This window comes from Zootoca vivipara, chromosome 5 (assembly GCF_963506605.1).
Source record: "Zootoca vivipara chromosome 5, rZooViv1.1, whole genome shotgun sequence".
Classification (NCBI taxonomy): Eukaryota; Metazoa; Chordata; class Lepidosauria; order Squamata; family Lacertidae; genus Zootoca; species Zootoca vivipara.
The window spans coordinates 79262816-79285452 of NC_083280.1; the positions used below are offsets into that span (position 1 = coordinate 79262816).

Sequence of the window (22637 nt, forward strand, 5' to 3'; positions counted from 1 at the left end):
AAAAATCCTGTAAGAAAACAACTGCACCCCTAGCCTTGTTTAAAAACTAGTATTTTCATTGGAACATGGGGATACCCAAATATCTCTATGGACAACCTTGGGCATGTACAGTGATGTTTCTGGCTTCCTCTCCCTTTTATCAGCAGCCTCCCCCCCCCCGCAATGCCCTACACACACACACACACACACACACACACACACACACACACACACATATATATATATATATATATATATATATATATATATATATATATATATATATATTTAAATACTCTTTCAACATGAGGTTTCACCAAACCAGGACCTTCAATAAACTGAAGATCAGTTGGGCTCAGATTCAACCAGGTTCTGTTTTTAAAAAAAGGCTTGGCCTTTCACTTCCAAAGAGTTACAAAAGTCATTGGTGCTTTGCGAAGATGGATTACATCTGTGTTCCACATAACAGCCCTGTAAGGTAAGCCAATGTTGTTGATCTCGTATGAGAAGCTGTAACAAGGAGGCAGTAGCTTGCCAACGGGGACCTGGTGAGTTCATGGCATGGTTCACATCACATACTCTTTATCACTACACTGAATGCATGTTGCTAAGGAATAGGCTGATGTAAACAAAATGCTATGCTATGCTGAAAAAGAAAATGGGGACAATAACACACTGCCTATGTTAAGTGTCCTTTAGCCACAGGACAAAGTAGCAACAACAAAAAATGCAAGTGAACAGCCATTCACAGGAGAGCCCCAGGAACACAGCTTCTAAATGCAGCTATTATAAAGCCACCTCCAACCTAAGCCAGTAGTACTGAAATTTCATAAGGATAATCCACTCAGTTAAGTTTCTTGCCCCATTGAACCCTGCCACTGCAAAGCCTTTATCTTTGATACTATTAAATGAAGGAAAAATTACCATACCAATTCAGCGCAGTTTATCTCGGCAAGATTCAAACAAAAATCCCATTTCTCCGTGGCAAAGCTACTCGCAGTTTTAGAGAGGGCATTAATTCTCCCCCTCCCAACGTAATATAAAAGGCGGGGGAGAGATGAGGATAACCACACATACATACATAACATAGGAGAAATCCATTAGTTGCTATTTGTTTAGTAGCTATTACTGGAAGAGTTCAATGCCAAACAGCTGGAATAATTTAGTGCTACTTTATTTGCAATTCTCAAATCATTCATCCACAGACCTATTTTGATGGGGGTGCTGTTGTTTTTAGCATTATGTAGCCTTTCAGAGGGGCTTGTTCTCAAGATTTCCAAACATTACGTACAAATAAAAACAACTTAGATATTGTTTGTATCTAAATTAAACTCAGAGTAGATCCACTGAAATTAATGGGCATATGTTAGTCGTGCCTATTATTTCCAATGGGTCTACTCTCTGAATAAGACTGACTTTGGATAATGCTATATATCAGTTCACAAATAAACGGAACAGGAGTTCAACTAAAGGAAAGGGTAAGAAATAAATTTAGGAAGGTTAAAAAATAAATGCAGGGAGGGGAGAGAAAGGAAAGAAAAGCACCCTAATAAATGTATAGTAGTAACCCAGCTGAAGTTAATCAGTATGTTCTGGTTTATAATTCAATGAAGCATATTTTATGTACCGTATTTTCCCGTCTATAAGATGCCCCCATGTATAAGACGCACCCTATTTTGGGAGACTCAGATTTAAGAAAACGGGGCAAGATGGCCCAGAGTATAAAACACCCCCTAATTTTTGACATTATTTTTTTTTGGGGGGGGGGGAAACCTAGTCTTATACATGGAAAAATACGGTGTTTATTTCATAAAATTTATATACCACTTCATCATAAAAATCCATCAAAGCAGTTTACTATCTGCATATGTAACGAAAGTTAACCCAAGTTTCAATTCTGTGCACACCTATCTAAGTGAACTGCATGGACTTAGTTCTGAGCAACTATTGTATGATTGGGCTGCAACTGAAAACTGAGCCAGCCCAACATGCAAACACATCAGTCACCCCCAAAGTCATTTTAAAGAAGAAACATGTTGCAAAAGTTTCTGAAGAATGCAGTAAATTTAAGGGCATGCACACCACAACGCCATAGCTGCCAAGTCTCCCGTATTCCCCGGGAAACCCCCATTTTTCTAGCTGTCCCCAGCTGAAAAAACACAATTTTTTTTTTGTTTTCCCCCGGTTTATTCTGGCGCGATGGCCATTTTGGAACTGGGCAGAGCATGCTCAGAAGTGACTTTTGATGCAGCTCTGCCCAGTTCCAAAATGGCTGCAGTGCGACTTCTGGCATGGTGGCCATTTTGGAACTGGGCAAAGCAGCATCAAAAGCCGCTTCTGAACATGCTCCGCCCAGTTCCAAAATGGCGGCAGCGCTACTTCCGGTCTGCTACTTCCGGTCCGTCCCTTATTTCACCCACAGGAACTTGGCAGGTATGCAACTCCCGTGGGATCTCTGTCACAGAGGGTCAGTCCCTGACCACCTTGCAGTGGCGGGCTTTAGGCTCTCAAATTTCAGTGGCGCCCAGTGCAATGCTAAAATTTAGTGCCCCCCTGCCTCTTGCGCTCTGTTCTACATCATTGTTGTGTTGCCCCCTGTGGCACCAGTGCTCAGTGCAGCCCAACTGATCACGCTACCCTGAAACCACCTTTGTTACCATGTCAGAATGTAGGACAAGTTTTGCTCTCACTGCAACAGCCTCTTCAAGTGTAACTGTCATACACTTAAATGGAAGGACATAAAGTGTTATTCCTAGGGGGCAATACTAAGGTACGACCTATATTTGTTCCCTGTCCTGGGTGACCCCCCCTCCCCCACTTGAAATGAAGCATGTACAGCTTCTGCATCTATGGCCAGATCTTGGGTTCTGTTTCTTGGTGATGCTAAATTGTGATGAAATACCAAGAATTGTCTTTTTAAAGGGAGATATCATAAATTATATGGGTTTTTTATTGCATGCAAAGAGTAGGAAAATACTAGTGTTGCGGAATGCAAGCTCATTTTTGACATCACAGTGCTACAGGATATAAATCATTCTAAATTGATTTCATTAAGATCCTGATTGTATCTTGGAAAACAGCAGCCCCCAGCTAGCCTGCATGTGTCTAAATCACCTCCAAATGGAATAGCGAAAAATAACCTTTGCTGTTCCCATAAAGAGACCACAGAAGACTCTGCAAGAGAATCAGTCTGTCTTAGGTCAGCTGCTTTGCTTTACGAGTCCTGAGAATGATCCGATCTGTGAAAGAAGCTCACTGCTATTAATGCTAATTTAATGGTGTGCTATTATGCAGTGCTACAGCCCCTCTATCTGGTAACAGCCAGCAATCAAGCCTCCGTTTATAATGAGCTAGAAATCTAAAGTTTCAGAGGAGTGAGGGAGAACCAGACTGTTGTGAATTGTGTGTGTGGTGGGGGTGGGGGTTTACACCCAACTGATTTCATGCCATTGAGATTTTAAAGAGAGAGAAAATGCATTATGTTAAAAGTGTCCCTTGAAGCTCCAGGAGACATTCCAATGCCTGCAGAGCTTTTGAAGACAACCATTTAGGTCTGTCAGTACAACAAAGGCAAAAGTGAAGTTTTCAGTATCAGACACACATCTTGAGAGGGTTACTCATCACCATTCAAAATAACAAGGTCTTTAAACAAGTCATGGCTGGTGGATTAGGGAACCTCAAGTTGATGTGGACAAGCTCCTCTACTTTGGATGTATCAACTTTCCCCCTTTGTCTCACTCTCTTTCTTACTCAGTAGAGTAAGGATGTGCTTCTCAAGTGGCAGCTTTTGGGATAACCAAAAAAGAAAAGAAAGAAAAATGAAAAAAAGGGCAGTATGTTGTCGGTCAGACCAATCTTGTACAGTGTTACTTAGAAAGAAGTCCCACTGAGCTGGATGCAGCCTTCTTCTAAGCAAGCAAGCATGTATAAGCTGGCCCCAAACCTCGGAATGTTTATTCAGAAGGAAGCCCCCTGCTCCCCAAGATCACTTGCTCCTAAATAAGTTTGGATAAAATTACAATCCTGTACACCAGGGGTAGGGAATTGCCACTTTGACTAGGGGGTGAGACTTCCCACCTGTCAGTAACTCAACATCACTTGACACAAGGTGATTTTCCAAGTGGGCCCGAACCTCAATGTTTAAAATCTCTGATAGAGGACAAGGATCCAGAGATCACGTTAAATGTGGCCAAATTTTGTGCGGTCGCCATAAAATTCAGGGCAGATTTTAGACTAAAGACTAAGGCCTTAGAACCAAATTATAGATAATATTCTAGAGACTTAAACCATATTTTAACTGCTGCCATAATTGTATTGTTTATTGTTATAATGATTGTTAATTTAAACTTAGTTTTATTGTGTTTCTGATCTGTTTAGTACAGTATGTGAGTCTGGTCTGGGGCCGTAATCAATTCAATTCAATTCAAAGGTGACTCAACTTCAGAGGGAGAATCCTCAGTTCCTTTCTTCCTTTGCAGGTGCAGCTTGAATTTGAGTTGAACAGAGAAAGAATAATGTTCCTCTGAAGCTGTGGCTCAAAATGCTGCGAGGTTGTTCCTCCCTGTTGCGTATCCAAGTTGCATTCTCCTGCCACTGTTCACATCAGAGTGGAGGAAGGATGCCTTCACCTGTTTTTTTTCTTTCCACACACCAAGTGACGTTTCTATCTGCACCCATGCTGTCATCTGCACATGCGCAAAAGCCGCCTGAAGTGTTCACACCACAAAAGAATGGCCGTTTCCATTTTGGAATCAGTCGGAAGCTGATTTGAGGGAAGGCAAACCAAAAAGGAGTATTTCCCCAAAAGCTATGGGATACAGGTGGATTGTGGCTAATGTCATGTGAAACTGGCTTAAAAATACTAGTGGTGGGAACATGCTGGAGCCATAGGAAATGGTGATGTGAACACCTTTAGGATGTGCTCCCAATTCTCCCTTTTCTATTTATCCTCTTGGGTTTACCTTCCTGCACTCGACATCATAGCATGCAAATCAATGGACAGGTGGGCATGGTTTGGGCTATACCACACTGAGGGCATTAGGCCCATGGGCTATAGGTTCCCCGAACTATGTACACTTCACATGAAAATAAGCCCATGGAACTCATCAGGACCTACCTCTGAATAAGCATGCATAGAACAATCAACTGGAGCAAAGTGCAATAGTGATTCAGGTGTGTAGACTTATGCTAAGATTTAAGGACAGGGTGCCTCTGAGTAAGTGGTTAGTACCAGAACCAAGTTCACAAGCTCTTTCATGCAAAATTTCACTTCTGCTTCTCACCTAAGCACTGTGTTTCAGTAACTTAGTTTACAGGGACAAAGGTTTTTTTTTGGTGTTGCTGTAACACCAAACTCCCCCAAAATATCTACCAGTAGGTCCCAACCTATCTTCTACCTACCTCTGCTCTATAGCATACACAATTTGTTTGAGTCCTTGCTGTACATAGATTCTATATAATGCACACTATCTTATCTGTGGGTTTTAAAGAGACTTAAAATCCAAATTTGGTAATCTTTGCACAAGTCCATCGATTGTCAAAGTACCACGCACATCCCCCCCTCTCTCTCTCACACACAAGCTCCATCTAAAGATAGGTTTGCCCCCATTCCCAGCAAGGAAAAGAAAACAGCTGGTGAAAATTTGCATAGATTAATTATTTAAAAGGAACATGTAACTATTTTGAGACTGCCCACTACATCACATTGTGGGATAGAGCAGCCAGATGCAGAACACGAAAGGAGCTTCTGCACCTTTATAAGCTAAGCAAGCTACACAAATGAAATCCCTGCATCTATGCAACTATTAAATGTTCAGGAATTCTTTTCTTCTTTTGCATCAGGCCATCCTTATTCTGGAAGTACCAGGAATAAAACAGCTGGCTAATAAAATGCCACCATGCCTTAAATAAGAGATTGATAATATATTTTGCCTGCATAGTTCCCTTTTTGAGTGTATGAAATATTTCACATATGTATGAAATATTTCACATATGTCCCACTATGTTTGGAGAGAATACTGGCCTTACTGCAGATGGAGGAAGATGCTGAGCAATGTTGCCTTGCCCAAATGCAGCCTAATCCTATGCATACCTGCTTAGCGTAGTCTCACTGAGTTCAATGGGGCTTACTCTCCCAAGCAGGTTTGTTTAGAATTGTAGTAGGCAGAGAAATGCCATGGCAGAGGTGAAATTTGAACTGGAGACTTCCTAGTTCACAGACAAGCTCTCTGAATGTGACCTACTGGCTCTCATTTCTAAATAGTCTCTCAGACCCAGAGATTATGTTCTTAAGCTTTAAGAACTTCAGAGCAGTGAGATAGTAGGCAGCACTTCTGCCTCCTGGTGCAGGGCTCAAAACGATCCATTTGCTTAACTTCCTGTTTCCTTTGGCTGAATAAAGCAAAAATCCAAATACCTGCCCAAACCAAACACACTAAATGTTACTATTTCAAATCTTGCCTGTTCCCTCACTGACCAAGCTTTCAAGGGGGTTTATGGCCTAGATTGTCACTGGATTAAGGTGCTAATACTTATAAATGCCCCAAGGGTCTTGTGTTTCTGTATCCCAGTACTGCCTCTTCTGACCACCACCAGCAGCAGGTGAAGATATTTCCCATCATCTGGTACCAGATCACCACCTCCTTTTCCAGATCACTATATTTTTGATGAAAATGCCAAGGATTGAACCTTGGTCTTCCTGCATACCCCAGTGAGTTATAGTCCTTCCCTTGCTTGATGGTGTAAGGACAAAGTGCCTCTGACTTATACGGTACCCACCCAACCCCTTTTAAAAAACAAAGCAAAGCAATATATATACCAGACATATACAAAACTCCAGACATAAACTTTCCCCCTTGTTTTTGCATTCTTCTGTGCAGACAAATTAACAAAAAAGTAAATACTGGATAGGCTTGGCAACCCTTTATTTTTTTTATTTTTTTATCACATCCCACCCTTCTTTTGTCATGGAACTGAAGGGGACATGCATCCCCCAGTGGTGCAGTGGGTCAATGCATCTGGCTGTTAACCAGAAAGTTGGTGGTTCAAGCCCACCCAGGGATGGCCGTGGACAGGATTCCTGCATTGCAAGGGGTTGGACTCAATGACCCTTGCAACTCTACAATTCTATGATTCTATGAGGTTCTGGCACAATCTCCTGTCCAGGTACTGAAAACACTCTAACCTGCTTATTTCTGGCAAGGAGGTTGCATCCTTTACCCCCAGACCCTACCCTGGGACAAAAGGCTTGGGACGCAGGTGGTGCTGTGGTCTAAACCACTGAGCCTAGGGCTTGCCAATCGGAAGGTCGGCGGTTCAAATCCCCATGACAGGGTGAGCTCCCATTGTTCAGTCCCAGCTCCTGCCCACCTAGCAGTTTGAAAGCACGTCAAAGTGCAAGTAGATAAATAGGTACCGCTCTGGTGGAAAGGTAAACGGCGTTTCCGTGTGCTGCTCTGGTTCGCCAGAAGTGGCTTAGTCATGCTGGTCACATGACCCAGAAGCTGTCTATGGACAAACGCCAGCTCCCTCGGCCAGTAAAGCGAGATGCGTTCACAACCCCAGAGTCATCCGCAACTGGATCTAATGGTCAGGGGTACCTTTACCTTTTAGAGACATGGCCTCTGATTCAGTTGGAAAGTCCTTTTCTAATCACTGCTGGCAAAGAATGGCTTTTGGCTGTCAACATGAAAGCACAGCAGAATCCTTCAGAGATATGACACAAGTACAAGTAGTGTAGCAAATTATTCCTCTTATTTGCCAGAGCACCAAACATTCTTGATAGAAGCTGGAATGCAGTGTGTGTGTGTGTGTGTGTGTGTGTGTGTGTGTGTGTGTGTGTTCTAAGCAGAAATATGTTTCTCTCTGCTGTTTTCTAAATTCTGAATATATATATATATATGTGTGTAAAAAACAGCAGAAAGAGAGAAACATATTTCTGCTTATAATTCCAGAATGTGTTAATAATTCATTTGCATGTTCAGGGCCTAATCTGCTGTCCAATGAAATAAATGCCTTGGCTTCGGTTCGGTTGTGATCAAGGTCTCACCACACTGGTAAATGATGTGTCAACTGAACTGGGAAGTGTTTTATGGGCTATGAAGAGAGCAGGCTTTCAGCAGTGTGGGCCTTCACCTCTGAGGGGTTTACTGTCCATGTAAACCTGCTGCTGATCATTCCCTCTCAGCCCTATCATCAATATTTAAAAATTACAGTGGTACCTCAGGTTAAGAACTTAATTCGTTCTGGAGGTCCGTTCTTAACCTGAAACTGTTCTTAACCTGAAGCACAACTTTAGCTAATAGGGTCTAATGCTGATGCTGTGCCGCTGGAGCATGATTTCTGTTCTCATCCTGAAGCAAAGTTCTTAACCTGAGGTACTATTTCTGGGTTAGCGGAGTTTGTAACCTGAAGCGTTTGTAACTCAAGGTACCACTGTAAATGTCTCATTAAAATACAACACTATCTCAATAAAACTCCACTGAAATTAAAATATTAGATTCCTCCCCTCTCCCCTCAAAAATCCAAAAACCCAACCCTGATTTCTTGAACACCCCCCATATCATGTTTTATCTATGTAATAGCCATGTGTCAACATTCTCTCGCTTGTCGCACTCTTCAAAGCCCAACATGCCAACATACTCTAGTGTTTCCAAGGCTCCATCACACATTCTAGCATAACACCAAGAAACAGAAGCAATGGCAGGGACAGACAGATGAAGGGAATGGAGATAGTGTCTGGTTCTGGACATAGCTGCAAAGAGGCAAAACCGATCCCAGGCTCTGGGCTTCCTTGGGAGGCAGTCGTAACCTTACATCAGTGCACCCTTATATTTAATGTCATAATAAAATGAATGGTTCCTAGGTACTCCTGAGAGGTAAAAAGCAAAACAAAAAACATTGCTCCTGGGGCTTCCCTCCCAGCCATGTTTCTGCCTCCATGTGCAAGAATCCCACGTGAGGGGAGGAGGGCAATGTGTCTATGTGCACTCTTTGCAAAACACCCACAGGGGCCTCTGCAATTTAATGGACTTCTTTCCACACACACTCTTCTCATAATAATGATGAGCATTTACTAGCTGCACATAATTGATTGCAGTAGGTAAGCTTTATATTTCTGAATGAGAACGAGAAGGAAATTAAAGCAACCTCGGATAGCAGTTCAGGCTCATAGAAAGAGCTTTCTCTGTTCTGTTTCTCAAAAGGGTATTGATTACAATTTCTGGAACATTGCTCTATTTTGGCTCTTCTGCATTATGTGATCCAGCTTTGGCTGCTCTTTGTTTCTCTGCTAGGCCATAAATTAATGCAAGAGGAAGCAGTTTCACTGCGCTGATGAATTCTTGCTGGAGACCTAGTCTGTGTATAATATTTCAGTTTTACATAGCAACAAAGTCACCGTAGAACCAAAAATATCAAAAGGGGGTGGGCTCTAAGGCTATCAACTAGTTAGTTTCCTCAGTCAATTGACTGTTTTGCTTGTGTCTGATTAAACAGCATCATTAACAGATTAAATATTACATTATTATACCATATATTACATGCAAGTGATCTTCTGAGGAACTGAAAGCAGATTACCATTTCTCTCAACTAAATAACGCAGGCAAGTGTTTGGAAAATTAACTGCAGCACATCAATTGACTGAGGAGCTGCAGAGGCATATACTGTATCCAACAACAACAGCATAAAACAGGGGTGCTTCTAATCTCAATCCAGTAATCAATTTTTAATCTGCAGTGCATGAACCTGTCAATTTATATACTGATTTGATCAATGCTTTTAGCCCTAGAAGAGCATATATTATGGGGAGGATGAAATCATTTTACTTTATAGTAGGAACTCTTAAAATAAGGTTAAAGGGGTGCGCTTTTCTTTTAGTTAATATGGTTTCTGGTTCAGGATATAGTTGGTTTCTGGTTCAGCATTAGTTCCCTATAATCCTGGAGTTCCCCGGTCTTTGTTTTGTATTTTTAATGTGAAGGCTCCCTTCAGGGGTTCAAGACACACCCTTTTGAGTTTCTCTCCCTTTTGCTGCACAGAAGATGGAAAATCACCACCACCTCTTCTAGCAGAGTCTGCACTCTCGTGCAGGGATGGGGAATCATTTGCCTTCCAGATGTTCTTGGACTTCAACTCCTACCACTCTTGACCATAAACCATGCTGGCTGGGGCTGAAGTAAGTTGTATTCCAACAACATCTGGAGAGCCACCGTTTCCCCACCTCTGTTCCATTTCTGCAATCAATTTCCAGTCCTATAACACTCCTACCCCACTCCATAAAACGGGACCAGTTGATGCTGAAATGCCAAGTTGTCACTGTGCAAATGGAATTCTCCTGTTCAGGAACTCTTATGGGGGGAAAAACCCCTCACTGCTCTAGTCAGCCTCCCCCCCCCTAAGTATGACTATGTATGAATATGTTTTCTGTGGTAGGCTGCAAATGCAGGTCCAGTGAAAAGCTATTTTGCCAGGTCTGCTGCCCTCACCAAGCCTCCTGGCAAGTAAACATTGTATCAACATTATCATAACACACTGCCAATACAATATCTTTTATTAAACTTTGCTGCTCCATCCAGTTTGTACTGAGGGCAAGTGTTCCTACTGTTCCACCCTAGTCACGCTACTGCTACACTCCCAGCCTCACATGCACAAAATACTTTCTCTTGTTACATATACAGAAATTGTGGCAGCTTCCAGCAACTTGTGTCCTCCAGATATTGTTGGACTACAACTCCCATCAACCCCAGCCAGTTAGGAGGAACAGTTGAGAGAAGCTGGTATGTTTAGTCTGGTAAAGAGGAGATTGAGGGGAGATATGGTAGCCATCTTCAAATATCTAATGGCCTGTCACATGGAGAATGTAGCAAGGAACTGAACCAATGGATTCAAGTTATAAGAAAGGAGATTCCGACTAAACATCAGGACGAAATTTCTTCCTGATGGTAAAAGCTGTTTGACAGTGGAACAGACTCCCAAAAGAGGTAGTGGACTCTCCTTCTTTGGAGGTTTTTAAGCAGAAGTTGGGTGGCCATCTGACATGGATGCTTTAGTCGAGATTCCTGCATTGGAGGTGGTTGGACTAGATTACCCTCGGGATCCCTTCCAACTCTATGACTCTATGTAGCCCTACAAATTCTGGAGGAAACAAGTTTGCCAAAGTCTTCGTTATTGTGGCCAGTGTCATATTTTGAGTCACCCTGCCCTAATCTATGTGCTAAGGAATAAAATTAAAATAAGATTCTGAATTATCTCCAAGGGGGCTCATTGCATATGGGTCTTGCTTGTTTCTACAGATAAAGAAGAGTGGATGACTCTGAGTAAATGATTGTTTATTGTTCATCACAGCTGTAAGAGAAAAAACCTGAGGGGGGGGGGAATCCTTTAAAAAACCAGCAAAGGTCTCAAACAACACTTCACATGAATTCATATCAGGCACTCCTCTTTCAAAAACACCAGGAAAACATTCACAAGGCCTATCTACAATACGAGATCTCTGATGATTGTATGCCACTTTAATCCACCACGGCTTCCCCTAGAGGATCCTGGGAAATGTGGTGCTGATAATTCTGTGAGATATCCTGAACCCTTGCCCTTCCACAGGACTTCCATTTTCAAAAAATATTAGTAATTAAACAGAGCATTGCATATTTGCCTTTAGTATGTGCCTTTCTCCCATCAAGACGACCACACAAGAATTTGCTCCAAATTCTCTTATATATATTCATATTCACACAGTAATGTAGACCCAGTTTTTATATTTTATTGCTATTATTATTATTACTATTATCAAGAAACAGAGTCATAGGAAGAGCAGAAAGAGACAGCTGAGTCCAGAAACTAATGTATTTGAATGTATTCCTTTTATCTACGTTTCCCCCTTTTCCTACAAAAGGCCTTAAAATGCAGAGGGGAGAATTGAGGATCAAAGTGAGTGAACGATGCAAACATCAGGTCAGAAAGTTGAGCACCCACCAAAGAAAAATCACAATATCACTTCCACTCTTTTCCCACTGTAACCTGACAGAAAGATTATGTGAAACAGAAAATTGTGCAGCTTTGGGGAGGGTGGAGGAGGGAGAGGAATTCCACATGCCCTATAAATTCCAATCCTTTTTTATGTAATCTATTTAATCTCCCGTTAATGATAATCACAGGCTATCAATGTGCTCAAACAGGGTCAATTTCTGGTGGATTTGCACTTCTTATATTTTCTGCTTTAGCAAAGCTGCAGGGGGGGGGGGCAGGGAATAGCGAAGAGGGAGGGAACACAAAGGTCTAAACTCTGATTTAAACAGTTATATTAGCAAGATCTGGACCAAAGATTGCTTGCAAATATAAACAGTATGTGTGAACATATGTGTGTCATGGGGTGTGTGTGTTTGTGTTTGTGTTTGTGTTTGTGTGTGTGTGTGTGTGTGTGTGTGTGTGTGTGTTAGAGAGAGAGAGAGAAAATGGGCTGGTTAGGTTGGGTAGTATAGTAGGTCCTGCCAGCTGACCGTCATCTATTAAGCAGGTTCTATAATCTAAGGACTCAGCAAGGTTAGAAAATCATAGTGGATTTACCAGTCTTCTTACAGAGACAGAGTTGGACTGGGGGAGAGAATTAGATGGCGGGGGGGGGGAGAGAGAAGGGCTGCAGGGTAGCATTTCCAAATTTCACAACATCCTGCCTGTCCAGCAGCAGACAATAAATGCATTTGGGAAATAGCAGGTTTCTGCTCTGAAGGAGCTTCAAATGCAAGAGGGGGCATAGCATGAAAAATCAGGCAGTCTCTGGAGGGAAGCAAGGAGAGGAGAGAGGAAGGTGTGTTTCTGCATTTCAGCTTCATTTTCTGTAAAGGAATGAACATCCTCCCCAAATCACAAAAAGGACACTAGCCAAATGCAACTTAACAACCTTCCAGCTGCCTCTTGTCTGTTGACCACAGGATATATTACCTCTCACTGACCATCTCATGTACTCTATCCTCTTGGGCTGATTCCCCCAGGTTAGTTTCACACACACACACCCTTTGCTTGATTTCCTCAAATCATAGCATCCTTTGGCTCCCACATATTGCTCTTCAGCCTAGATTATGAGCAGCAAACAGCTTTAAAGGAATATTTGAGACAGAACAAAGAGGGAACAAATTATTTAAATAAGCAAACCCATCAGATCGGGAAGAGAGTGCAGGGCAATAAAATTGCTTCAGAATGGGATTTACAGTGCAAGTCTGCCTACTCAGAAGTAAGCTCTGCTGAGTTCCATTGAACTTACTCCCTGGTAAGTACAGGATTCCCATCTTCATGTAGCAACCCATCTTCTAGCTTGCTCTACCATATCAAAGAAGAGCGACAAATACCCAGCTATAATCACAGGCCCTCCACTCCTTAAATAGTGGCACCCAGAAGTTCGCTGAGCAGAGAGAGCAGATTGTGGTGATGTTTGTCCTAGATAACCTTCACAAGAGACTGTACCCAATCCTCATTTTCAGATGAGAGGGGTGAGGAGAATGGATTGGGGGGGGGGGCGTTAGTGCTGGAAACCAATAGCCTAGTAGTCCAATAAGAGGGGGGAAGGAAAGATCCCCACCCATCTACCCATCTGCCTAGGAAATCTCTCCCCCCCCCTCTCTCTATATATCCTTCATAGATGCACTCCTTTGATGAGGCTGGAGCCAGGCTCACAGGAAGAGAAAGGCGACTTCCCTGAGCTGATGCATATATTCATGGGGTGTGCTCTCTCCTCCATTCTCCTGAAATGGAATTGGGGCTCATTATTTTGCAATGGCGCAGCACCCTGGGGAAGGGACTGTGGATCACAGTTGGGCTGGAAAGCATTTCTTGTCTCGTCTTTTCTAAAGGTGGGAGGGGAATGGGAAGGCGAAGACAAACACACCAGCACAGAGGCACGCCACCCCTTGTCAAACAATCCTGAGCACAGCCGAGCCAAAGCTCCAGTCCAAAGCACTAGCTCTCAGTTTTTCCTCTTCATCTCCTCATAAGCCACAGAACCATCAAGGTCAGCATTTTTCTCTCTCCAGCCCAGGCCGACTGACAAGAGCTACATTCCCTTTTCCTCCTGAATTGGGTGTGTGTGTTGATTTTGCTTTGGAGGATGGGGTAAGGCAAAGCGAGAAATGGAGAGATGGGGGTTGGCTCTCTCTCTCTTGTCTTGTGAATGAATTCCACCTCCAAGGGCCCATTAGGAGAGTTACATCTCCATCATCATCACTATCACAAACACCCAAAAGAGGAGGGAATCTCTCCTGAAAGAATCCAGGCTGGAAGAAAAGCCCAGACAAACTTCAAGAAAGCCTGGATGCCTTTGGGTATTTGCACCAAGTTACAAGCACTCGAAATCAGGTCTAGAACAGAGCCATTTCACCAGCACCCCATCCCCTCCGTCTCTGTTCTAGACCTGATTTCGAGTGCTTGTAACTTGGTGCAAATATTTATCATATTATTTATATATATATAATATTATAAATATATATAGAATCATCCAGATGCCAACAACCCAGATTCCAAAAAAGGGAAGGGGGAAGCCTTCCCCCTATTGACGCAAAGCAAGAAGTTTGGTCTCACTTACGGTATTTGGGGCTGGTGTTGGCCTCTGGCGTGGTGGTGGTGCTGGCCTCTTGGAAGGGGGATAAGGTCCAGGACGGAGCAGAGTCCTGAAGATAGGTCTTGTAGGAGGAGGTAGTGTATGCCGCAGTGGGCCAGATGGGCAGAGGCTGGGTCCCAGGGGTGCCAGGCGCAGGGCGGGAAATCAGGATGGTGGTGCTGAAAGGGACAGCGGTGGTGGTGGCGGCAAGGACGGTCGGGGGCGCGATCGTGTGGTGCGCCGTGGTGGATCTAGGCAGGCCGGCGCGGATCGGGCCCCGGGTGCCCGGGAAGCGGGTGGGCGCCTTGGTCATGGTGGTGAGGCGGGTACTTATCCGATTGGGTGTCCTCGACGTGGTGGTAGTGGCCGTGCTGCTGGTGGTGGTGTCCACGCTTTTGGGCGGCGTGGTGGGCTGCTTGGAGAGGAAGAAGGGGTCCTGCTCGATGCCTTTGGAATCCATCAGCTCGGTGGGCACGTACTCCTTGACGGAGCCCACCACGATCCACTTGAGCAGCATCAGGCTGAGCCCCAAGCCCACGAAACCGATGAAGAGTGGCACCACGCACAGCCACGTCTGCTGCCGGTTCCACACGATGCAGTCGCTGCAGCGCACCTCGCGGGCCGCCGGGTCGGCGCCCCCATCGCCGCCGCCCGCGGGACCCCCGGCTCCGGCCGCCGCCCCCTCCTCGGCACCAGCTGCGGCACCCGGAGGAGAGGAGACCCCTTCGCTCATCCTCCTAGGGGCCTGGCACACCCTCCCCCCGGGGAAAGAAAAGGCATCGGGGGGGAGCGAGAAGCATGCGGAGCAAAGGCGGCGAGGGAGGGGGCGCGCAAAGGCGAGAAAGAGAGCGAGCGAGCCACAGAGGGAGGGAGGGGTGGGGAATGAGAAAGAAGAAGATCCCACAGAACGGAGGGGGAAGCTGCCGTCAGTTACCGAAAGGACATTTCCCCATTCAACCTAGAGCTCTGTAACCCCCACCCCCGCCATCATATATACATCCACATGCATTCACACAACCGCTGCTGAATCAGCTGGAATGGCCAAGCTCTCCCCATCCTCCAGCAGTGCTGAAGTAGCCTCCTTTTTTACCTTCGATTCCCCCCCTTATCTCCCCCCCCAAAAAATGAAGAATCCGCGGCGCTTCTTCCTGCACGAACCCAAAACAGCAGTCCCCAAGAATCCACCTCCTTCGATGATGATGATGATCCTTGGGTGCTTTTTCTCTCCCCCCTTCTCGTTCCTAGCCCAGAGATCCGCATTCAGCAACAATCACGAAACCCATTTCTCCATACGGAAGCGGGAGTGGGAAAAACAAGCTCCTCCGGCTCCTGGTTCTGGGTGATGATGTTGAAGATGCCCCCCTTTCCACCCCCCCAAGCAGAAGCAGCGGCGGCTGGAAGAGCAGCGGCGACATTCCTCGGCTGCTGGGCTTTCTTTCCTTCTTTTTTCCTCCTGCCCCCCCACCTCCTTCTCCTCCTCCTCCCCGAAGCGACGGAGCAGCAAACTGCACCTGTTATTCAGCAGCCCTGCAGCCAACCCTTGGACAGCACTTTAAAGCGGAGAGACCAATCCGAAGGCAGCGCGGAGGAAAAGGAGAGCGAGCGAGCGAGCGAGCGGAGGCGCAGACGCGGCGGGAGAACCGGGAGCCGCTGCCGCCGCCGCCACCACCAGCCCGGCATTGCTGACAAGTCCAAGGCGACATCCAAACTGGATCCGGATCCGGGAGGGGGAAAATAATAATTAAAACAAAGCTACTCAATCAGAGGAGCTCCCAGCAGTTACATTAAGCGGGGGAAGCGGGTGGCTAAGGCGGAGGGGTGGGAAAAATCACACATACTGTACACCAAAAATATATATTCCTTGTTGGGAATAATAATCCTGCCGAGGGAGGCGGCCAGGACTGTTCCGCGCGGGTCTCGGAGCCCCCTTTGGCCGGGAAGGCAGCCCTCTTTCCCGGCGGCTGAGTGCTCCTATTGTAGCATGTTGGGGGTGCGGGAGAGGCTGGTGAGCTGAGAGTAGGGGGGCGGTGGCGGGGATGCCGCCTCCCCGTGGCCAAGCCTCGGGGTGGTTTCTTTATTGCGCACAAAGATAACGGAACGATCCGGGCAACCCCCCCTCGGGGCGGGAGGGGGGAGATCCGGTAAGGAGTGGGGTGGATAGGTGGGTGGGCAGCCGCCACCGCCGCTGCTGCCTGGTCGGTTCCGGAGCGGCTGGCGTTCCGGGCGAGTCTTGCATTCCTACTGCGGCTGCATGCCCAAAGAGGCGCGCGGGTGCGCGGAGACGGGGAGGAGCCAGCAGGGCGCGGCGGCGGCGGCAACACCTCTGGCGCGGAATGCCTGCCCGAGCGGGTGACTCGATCGCCGGGTCCGGGACATAGCTGCCAAGTTCTCCCTTTTTTTAAGGGAAATTCCCTTATGCTGAATAGGCTTCCTCGCGAGAAAAGGGAAAACTTGGCAGCTATGGTCCGGGAGTCGTAAAGGCGCATGGACTATCGTTGCAAGGACTACAGTAGTTGCTGTAGACCGGCTTGGGAAGGTAAAAGAAGAAAGAAAAAGAAGGAAAGAACCAACTGATAACGCAGTTCACTGGGGGCAACTCACTAAGCAACAGGGGTGCCAACTTGAATAAAATATTCGGGGGGGGGGAGGTAAGCCCCACCCCACACAATCGATCACAAGACACGGTGCGCACAGATCATTTGAATGGTAATGCCCATCAACTTTGAGGACCTCGGTCCCTAGGAGTTGGCTCCTGTGCTAAGCAAACCGCTAGCTCTCTTCGCCCCCATTCATTGCTTTAGCTGAGATTCCTGGATTGCAGGGGGTTGGAATAGATGACCCTTGGGGTCGCTTCCAACTCTACCATTGTAGGATTATTCTGCAAGGTACGGTAGGGATGAGCATAGCGAGTGATTTCCTTTCCTGAGACGTTGTGAAAGATTACCATAGGAAGGTATTAAGTATTTTTATTAGCTACTACCGCCTACAAGGTCGCCTAAAAAAGAAAGCAAAGACCTGTAGGATCAGACCATCAAGTCCAGTACCCTGCCTCCAAGAGCCAAATGTTTATGGGAAGCTCATAAACAGGAAAGGAGGGCGAGAGCATTTCCCCCATTCATTCTTATGTCCCAGCTTCAGAACACGGAGATTCCATTTAGCAACCGGAACTAATGGTCATTAAAATCTCCATGGCTACTTCTTTTTAAAAGCTACCTAAAAGGGCTTAAAACACTGTGGCATTGACTTCCATAAGTTAGTGCTATGCTGTGTGAAACAGAGCGTGGTATTCAAGTTGGTTTTACTCACAGTAGACCCACTAAAATTAAGGAACCTTACAGGGCTCACCCACACCTCTATCCTGTGATCTCTAGGCATATGGGTTCTAAAGGTTTTTCTTTCCTCCCACTACTTTCCCCCAGGGAAATGCACTGTTTACAGCTGAATTGTGAGAACAGCATTAATCGTGATTTCTGTGAATTTGTCACTGGGCAAAAGGAAGAGTTGATGAGCCCTTAGTCATGTTCATGAATTTCAGTGGTTCTATTCTGAGTAAAGCTTGCTTGAATGCCACCCAGCACTTCCTTTTGCCTGTTCTACATTATCTTAAGAGGTCTAGTCTTACAAGGGAAAACTTCCTCTATCCACTCTAATCACACCATTCATAATTTTATAGTGTGTCCTCCTTCCATTCTCTCCTCCACTCTATACCAAAATTCCCAAATGATGTAGGCTTTTGGCATAGAACAGGCATCCCCAAACTGTGGCCCTCCAGATGTTTTGGCCTACAACTCCCATGATCCCTAGCTAAGAGGACCAGTGGTCGGGGATGATGGGAATTGTAGTCCAAAACATCTGGAGGGCCGAAGTTTGGGGATGCCTGGCATAGAACATATATTCCCACCCCAAATCATTTAGGTTGCCAGATTTGGCACCTTTCCTAGCTCCATTGTATCTCTTTGTACAATTTTATTAATTCATATCCACAGTATTTCAAAGGTTGGTTTACCATAGATTTCTATAAAAGCATTACAGTACAATACTGGCAGTTTTATTTTCGGACAGTTCCCAGAGCTTGCCCTTTTCACTGTCATTGCACCCTGAGGCTGTGTACACATTGCACAGTTACACACTCCTTATCCAGTGCACTCCCACTGCTGGTGTTTGAAGCCGTGTACATACTGCATTAGCCACAATCCATATCTATCCTGTAGTTTCTTGAGAAATACTGTTGTTGGATGTGCTTTCCTTCAAACCAGCTTTCATCACACATTACACAAAGCTTGTGTAAACACAAGCCATATTCACTTCACAATTAACTTGAGATGTGTGCATTTAAGACAGCCATTGCACATGTGCAGATGACAGCTTCACAAGTGGTTCAGGGGTGGGGTTGTAGGCATGGGGAAGCCACACAGGTCCTGTGCATCAGGCTAAGACACCCCCATCCCTTTTCTAGTGTGTACAACAATGTGCAAATGAAACTTGAAATGCAGCAGGGGAAACAGCCTCACTTGGTTTTAAGCCGCTAATGTGTATATAGCCAGATTTGTTGTTGTTTTATAGCTCTCCGCTATACCGTGGTACTCAGCTCTGAGCTTGGGAGATAAAGAGCTCTGTCTGCTCTTCAGAGATCATTCTCTGGAAATCAGGCAGAGTGTTTAATCTCCTGATATAAGCACTGAGCACCAGAGTAATACTATGGGGCTAGTCTTCCCATGGCTTTCCAAACCAGATCTCTGTGTCCTTTAATCTTGAAACCATCATGTTTGCATTTGATGAGGAATGTTTTCAAAAACTTTATCTAAGTCCAAGCATATATCTACAGATGACCCCGTCTAAGTGCTTGCTGACACTTTCAAAAAAATTTTTTTCAGAAAATGTGATGAAGCCAGGCTGATTCATCCTCAGCAAAGCTTGTTCTTCTATATATTGAACAATTCTGCCTTTGATAATGCTTTCTATGAATCAATGTACCACTAGTAAGGTGGACAGTTCTGTTATTTCCAGATCCCCTCTAGGTCTCTAAAAAAAAAAGTGTGACATTGGTTAACCTCTAATCCTTTGGTAAAGCGGCTGATTTTAATGATGTACATTTTTTTGTTAAAACTGAAGCAATTTCCTCTCTGAGTTCTTTAAGAGCTCTTCATTGAATGCCATCTGTCCTCTGTGATTTTTAATTTGCACTTTGTCAGTTAGCTTTAGAACTTTATCATTTGTCATTTCTTTCTGACACTTCGTCAGATGCCCCTGCTCAAAAACAGCACTTCAGACATGGCAGTCTGTCCATCATCTTCCATTGTGAGCACCAATGCAGCTTGCCTGCAGTTTTCTTTCAGCCTTTGGTACTCTTTTCAGTCCATTGTCTTCTGAATATCCCATTACCTCCTTAGCTAATTTACTGCTGTTGTTGTTAAATAAATGCTTGTGTTTCTTTGCCTTTAACAATTTCCTCTTCAAATACCTTCTTTGCTTTGCGTGCCATCAATTTGCATTTGTTTTGATGCTCTTTTTGAGTTTTGCATTTGAGCAAAACTTCAACGTCTTAAATAGCTTGCTGTTTAGTGTCAGGCAATGCCCCCTGCTCAAACACAGCACCTCTCACTACCCAGAGGATACAGATGAAGAAACATAGGATGTTCATTTTTTGGTAGGGAGGAGGTCCCTCTCTTGGTCCCTCCCTGCTTGAGAATATCCACCAGAGATGGATTTAAGGGAAGGAAAGCAGTTTGGTCGCACTGGCTGCCAAGCCCCGGGGGTACTGCAGAGGGTGTTGCAACTACGATTTAGAATGGAGTGCAATAAATGGGTGGTGGGATAAATTTTGGCATCACACAGGGTGCCACTGAAATTTGAGACCCTAAGGTCCACCACTGCTCCTGCCTTCTTTAGACACAGAGGATCAGCCCTCAATAACATCCTTTCACAGTGTAGCTGCCAGTGCCTGCAGGAAACAACAATGGCTCAGCACCAGCCAGTTTTCTCAAGAAGGCAAAGTCAACTACAGGATATGTAAGGCCTGAGATGCCCCAGTTCTTTGCTAAGACACAACGTTCCAAAATTCAGCCAGCAGGACCACTGGGAAATGCGCAAGGTCCTGACCTACTAGAGAAGATAGGAAGCTGCCTTAAACTGAGTGAGACCTTGGTCCATCTAGTTCAGTATTGTCCACACTGTCAGTAGCTCTCCGAGTTTTCAGGCAGGAGTCTGCCCTTGGCCTCCCTGGAAATGCTGGGGATTGACTCTAGGACCAGCTCTGTACAGCAAGCAATGTAATATATGAACACTACTAAACCAGAATTTAAACAGAACCAACAGCAGTCAGAAACAGTAGCAACAGTGCAATGGAAGCGATATCTTCACTCCCACAAGCCTATGCAAAATGGTGCATCTTGACCTGACATCAAAATGTACATAATCATTAAGTCAGATGCATGTTAGAGGGAAAGTACTACTCATAGCCTGGGGCTAACACAGTTCATAGGGTAGCTGAACAGCCAGCAGGGCCTCTGCTGCAAATCTGTATGGGAAGAGGTACTCCTTCAGATATTTGGGGCTCAAATCATTTAGGGCAGTGTGTGTCAATATAAACACCTTGAACTGGGCTCAGAAACACACTGGTAACCAGCACAAATATTTAAGAACTGCTGTACTATGTGCCCAGCCAATAGTGCTTGCCAGAACCCCAGCCACTGCAGTTTGTACCAGTCTCAGCTTCCAAGCTGTCTTCAAGGGCAGCCCCACATATAGGGCATTGCAGTAGTCTGATCTTCAGGTTATCAGGGCATGGAGCACTGCAGCCACACCCTCTGTGTTGTATTTGCCATACGGATGGCACTTGCTGCAAAATGTTGCAGTATGCCTTCAACTTTGACCACGGGTGCTCCAGCCAGCCAGGAACAGCCTGCCCCAGGATTCTTCATTCTTCCCACTCCATTTCCCCATTTTCTTTTCCAACTGACAGCATTTTGTGGCTAATGAACATTCTTATTCTTCATTTGGCTGGGATAAGATGACCCCTTAAAGCCTTCATAATAGTGATAAAGATTATATATACTTCAGCAAACCTTAGGGGAATCCTGAGTATGCTGATAATACCATCCTTATGTTTTTCATTGACCCCATTTTGGCTCTAATCTGGTTGGCAAGCATCACTTGATTTTGCTTTTAGAGTGTGATTGGTATCCTCTTGGACATCTTCATAACCTTTGACATCTGTGGTGTACTCTTCCTTTGATCTAAGCCTCTATTATAGCAGGGTTGTGTGGTGTGGTGTTTTTTTTAAAGAAAAACTTCCAAGCTTCTTGAAGGAATTTGATCAGCCAACCCTCCCTTCCCTCTCCCATGTCCTTTTAACTTAAAAGACCTAATTATTGAGAAATTCTGTCTTCTTCAATAAAATGTTGGACTTTCTCGCCAATTTTCCTGTCTCCTGTGTTGAATTTGTTTCCAAGTGATTCAGGAACACATTTCTAACAAGATTCTGAGCACTGCTCAGTATTAAATCAAGAGTTTCCTCCCCTCTTGTCAGCTGCACAACAAACTGTTCTCAGGCACAATCATTTATCCTATGTAGAATTTTTGTTTCCTCCTCATGATCTGAGTGGACACTTTACCCAGTCAGTGGGAGGATAACTGATATCACCCATTACTGTGACGTTTCTCTCTCGCTGCCTTCTTTCTCCATCAGTACAGATGTCCAGAGAAATGTGGCAAAGCCTAACCAAGATCCCAAATTCACCATGCATGAGAATGAGTGGCAGATAAAAGTGTGTGTGGGGGGGGGGGTTCCTTTATATAGATGACCAAGCAACCATGTGGCAAGCTGGTCATCCATACTTACCCTATGCTATGTTAGGTCACAGGACAGGTTGATGTGTGTAGGAGCACAGCTTGATGTGGGATCACATACTATCTGCCTTATTTGAGCCCTTGGGTTGGGGTTGGTGATGATCATCTCTGGTCATGCTGTCTGGGGCTGAGGGAAGTTGGAGGCCAACAGGAAACCAGGCAGAGGGCCTTCTCAATAGTGGCACACACCCTGTGGAACACCCTCCCACCAGATGTCAAAGAGAAA

The 22637-nt window shown here is 45.1% G+C and overlaps 1 protein-coding gene across 2 annotated transcripts in view; it reads right to left on the reverse strand.

Annotated features, from left to right (window-relative positions):
- NRG3 (neuregulin 3) overlaps nucleotides 1-15296 on the reverse strand; it is a 565161-nt gene extending 549865 nt beyond the window's left edge. For both annotated transcript variants that reach the window (XM_035138508.2, XM_035138509.2), the window contains exon 1: nucleotides 14549-15296. In XM_035138508.2, the coding sequence (XP_034994399.2) occupies nucleotides 14549-15296 (748 nt within the window). The remainder of the gene's footprint in view (nucleotides 1-14548) is intronic.
- Between the last annotated feature and the right edge of the window lie 7341 nt (nucleotides 15297-22637).